The 3,975-nt window shown below is 43.7% G+C and overlaps 1 protein-coding gene across 1 annotated transcript in view; it reads right to left on the reverse strand.

The window, feature by feature from the left end:
- Positions 1 to 3,061, reverse strand: part of LOC122250522 (uncharacterized) — a 4,031-nt gene extending 970 nt beyond the window's left edge. The window contains exons 1-6 of the mRNA XM_043011983.2: positions 2,982 to 3,061; positions 1,934 to 2,069; positions 1,170 to 1,398; positions 673 to 789; positions 356 to 556; positions 1 to 171 (exon numbers count right to left, since the gene is read on the reverse strand). The exon at positions 1 to 171 is cut by the window's left edge and continues 970 nt beyond it. Of these exons, the coding sequence (XP_042867917.1) occupies positions 1 to 171; positions 356 to 556; positions 673 to 789; positions 1,170 to 1,398; positions 1,934 to 2,069 (854 nt within the window). The 5' untranslated portion in view covers positions 2,982 to 3,061. The remainder of the gene's footprint in view (positions 172 to 355; positions 557 to 672; positions 790 to 1,169; positions 1,399 to 1,933; positions 2,070 to 2,981) is intronic.
- Between the last annotated feature and the right edge of the window lie 914 nt (positions 3,062 to 3,975).

Genomic DNA, 3,975 nt, shown 5'->3' on the forward strand with positions numbered 1-3,975 from the left:
TTTTCGCTCTCGGAGGCAACGTCGCCGATGTGATTGGTGTGAGTGGGCTTGTATGACACCTTGGGCGTGGCTCCGTGGGCGGCGCTGCAGTTGAAGACGCTGCAGGTGCCAGCGCGGGACGTGCGGAACAGCTTTTCGAGGCCGACGCGGCGGGCCATGAAGTCAGGCGTCCTTTGGGAAGACATGCGCCGGAAGGGCTCATCTTAGCAACATGCAGGGAATATATATGTCCAAAGAATCTACATTATATGAATATGCAAAGAGAGAGGGAATGATCAAGAAAAAAATCCACATAAGAGAGAATGCGAATAAAGCACTAAAATGGAACAGGAAGGAACAGGAAGACGTGACTTACAGCGTGGCGATGTAGTACATGGCTCTCTGCATGAACGAAGCGTTCTCTTTCTCGCCAAGCAGAGTGAGCTCGCAGAAGAGCTTCTTCTGGCACTCGCGGTCAGTGAGGGCCAGGAAGTCGCTCTCCACTAGCGCCTGCAGAAGGGGCAGTTCTGACGGGTCGACATCATCCTCCAAGAAGTTTGAGCCATCGAAACTACGTCTGGATGAAGAGGAAAAATAATGAATCAAGAAATGTAACTCCGTACTCCCTTGCATCGAATGCTTTGCACAACCTGTTCTCTAAACAGCCCATCGAAGGGGCGAGGCAGGTCTTACCTCCTGATGGCGAAGGTGAATAAGCCGGCGGGCATGGCAGAGAACAGCAGGCCAAGGGGGACGATGGTCACGGCCATATCGAAAAGCATGTCCGTGAACGACCAAGTATCGTCGTAGCTGCGGGAGATTGCATATCAGTCCAGGTGTCATAAAGGCATGACATCGTGTAGAAAGGAAAAAAAAAGGAAAAGAAACATACCCACGACAAGAAAATAAATCAAAATTACGTTTCGAGGAGAATGATTCTTCCCTTCATGGTGTAAAGTGACTCTCGTCAATGTGTACCATTTCATGTTATGTGAATGTTACGTGGGGCATTTAGAAATCGCCATGAAAAAAAAAGATAAAAACAAAAAAACAAAAATAAGCCCAGCAAATGAGTGCCAATAATACTTATTTGAGGCTTGCAAGAATGATCGACAGGGCGTGCATGCAAGACTTACTTCCTCCAGGATTCAAAAAGGGCAACAGAGAAACATAAGGCTGGGGAGACTCACTCGTCGTCACGAGCTGGATGACCAAATTGGTGTCCGGCCTGAATGGGGCTGTAGCTGCTGTAGGAGGAGTGGTGACCTCCGGCTGAAGCAGGGATGTAGCCCACGGCGGGATATCCGTAGCCGACCTGCGAGCTGCCACTGGAAGGGTAGTAGTACTCGTAGTCGTAGTCGTAGTCGTCATAGCCCATCCACTCCCAGAATTTCTTGCTCCAGTCCGAGAAGGTTCGACCTGGAAGCACACTCGCTGGTCAGAGACGTTGTTTCTCTCCCTTTTCGCTCTATATTCTACTTCTTTATTATCTCCGATATTTTTCCGCGTTTGCTCCATATAAGTGCCGACTAATTTAGCATTCTTATTTTCTTTGTAAAAGGCTACTATTTAGCCCAGTAAAACAATTATGTGCTATTAGAAAATGTCTTCGGTAGGTATTAGCATTATTGACTTATTAGTGTGAACTCTCCTGTGATGTAATTGAAGATTTCATATGAATTATATTGTTCAACAACTATTTTTTTAAAGAAAATAATATATATATATTATTATACTATATATAGGGGTTCCTCGGAATATGAAAAAAAAAATATATATATATATTACAGGGCTTCCTCAAAAGCGTAAAGGCTGAGAATCCCTGGTGTAGCCCTTCGAAGGAAATGCTGATGGAGATCAGCTCCCTTTACATATTTTTTTAAACAAAAGACAGAATAATAACACGAGAAACAACTTGACCGTCCCCTTGCTAAACAACCGGAAGGAGAGTCACCTGTTGCGTCTTCCACGTCCGGGACGTCCAAGGAGTCCTCCAGTTCCTCGTCTCGGACCTCCTCCGGCATCGCTACGACCACCTGGCACAGAAGCGCCACCCCCGCCGCCACCACCGCCACGCGCACCGCTTGCATCTGGGGGCGCGGACACAAAGGTTATCAACTTCTTGATGATAGTGGGAGATAATAATTAATCCAGAGAATAAAGAATAAGCAGAAAATAGTTTTGATAATCATTATGTGATCAGATTCATGATGTTTCACCTTCATCGCTCGCTCTTTCAGTAGATCCGATTACGATAATTATTACCTTAATGATACCAATATCAACAACAGCATTGTTACTGGTAATAACATAATAGTAAATCATGATAACAGAATCAACAATAATATTTAAGACCATAGACAGCTAGAAATAATAACGAAAACACAAGCGCCTGAAATTGATGATAAAACGACATCACTGGTAATAATAACATAACTTTTGGATGAAGTACCCGATGCCCTTAATCAAACTTTTTATCTTAAAACAATCCTCGGCTGACTGTGATGTCAAATTATTCTTCATCGAGATTTTGATTTTGATAAGTTTATTCAAACTATATACAGTGTATACACATGAATAGGCATAAGAACTATGCCTAAATGTTTTTTTTTTTACAGTTCCTGTTAGATTCTGAGACACATTGTTGGTGAAGAAGATATTACTGTGACCCTGTCAATTGATATGCTAGGGCAAAGTTATATATAAGACATAGTAGTGCATGTATATCACTCTAGAAAGGCCTTGCAGTTTTATCTATTACAGGCAAAGTTCTTGTGTTTAAGTAATAGATCTGATAAAATGGAGAGAAATTCAGATCTCAAGCTCCCTTCTTATCGGAGACTCCAACTCTGCAATAGATAGTGATCCACGCGAGCTACACTGATGTCACATTTAATTGTTTATATAAATTCACTGACGTTCCTCGGCAGAGACACTTCGAAATATCTCTTTGTAGTTTTTTTTAAGGTTCATGCAAACACTTAGCAACTTCCAGAACTTACTTTGTCTTACACTTAGTTTCTAAGCGGACCCTTGAAAACTTGTCCTCAGTACATAACACGTCAAGATTATATTCACTAGTGACGAAGAAGCCGCTGTCTCCAGCTTTAATACCTCCTCACGCTCGCTCAGGGGCCCCCGCTTAGCATCACGCTCCGCCCGGGGCCCCATGTTGCTCCTGCAAAAACGTCCTGTGGATGAGACAGGAAGAACGCGTGCAATATCTATGTCAGACATTGACCCATCATCGCCTGGCCGCGGCGTCGTATTATCGAAATAACTGCGGATCTGATTCATCGCCATGATTTCCATTTCTAACGTTATTTTAGGCGATTCAGACTGCAAAATAATGCGGAAAGAATATCGAAAGCAGAATTTTCCCGCCGCGACCGGCATACCAAGCAAGTCGATCCAGGCCACGGGGTCAGCGTGCTCGAACTACCCTGGGCAGGTTGCCCGGGTGGAGGAAGGGGGAAGGGGGGAGGGGGAGAGTAAGGAGATATTGAACTAAAGCTGTAGAGGCAACTTTTTTTTTCTTTTTTTTTACAGATGCAGCCATGCCATTTTTTTTCTTTCTTTCCTTTTTTAGATCTAAGAACAGAAAGAAACCCTTAATTATTACGTGCCTACTGGGACGCCATCATGCCGCTTTCCACCCACATTACCCCTTTTTTATATAGAACAAAACCGAGCATAAGAAACAAGACAATAAAAACAACGAAACGTGTCTTTGCTCGTCCAGTGTGCTAGATCTCGAGCCTCCAATATCTCCCGTCACGGAGCTTGTTTTCCCATCAGCATTGCTATCATTGACATTCCTTCTAATTACTCTCAGCATAAATACTGTCACCAAACTTTCTCGTTCTCGTCATTAGCGGCAATGCATCAGATGTCGTCATTATTATCATATGCTGCATTTCTTCCTAGTTCATCCAAGGCGAGTTTATTTGTTTGATGAATGACAAGCGGGAGGAGTTACCTACCTTGCGGTATCTC

This window comes from Penaeus japonicus, unplaced genomic scaffold, assembly GCF_977035675.1.
Source record: "Penaeus japonicus unplaced genomic scaffold, GWHDUDI00000001_assembly GWHDUDI00000020, whole genome shotgun sequence".
NCBI classification, from domain to species: domain Eukaryota; kingdom Metazoa; phylum Arthropoda; class Malacostraca; order Decapoda; family Penaeidae; genus Penaeus; species Penaeus japonicus.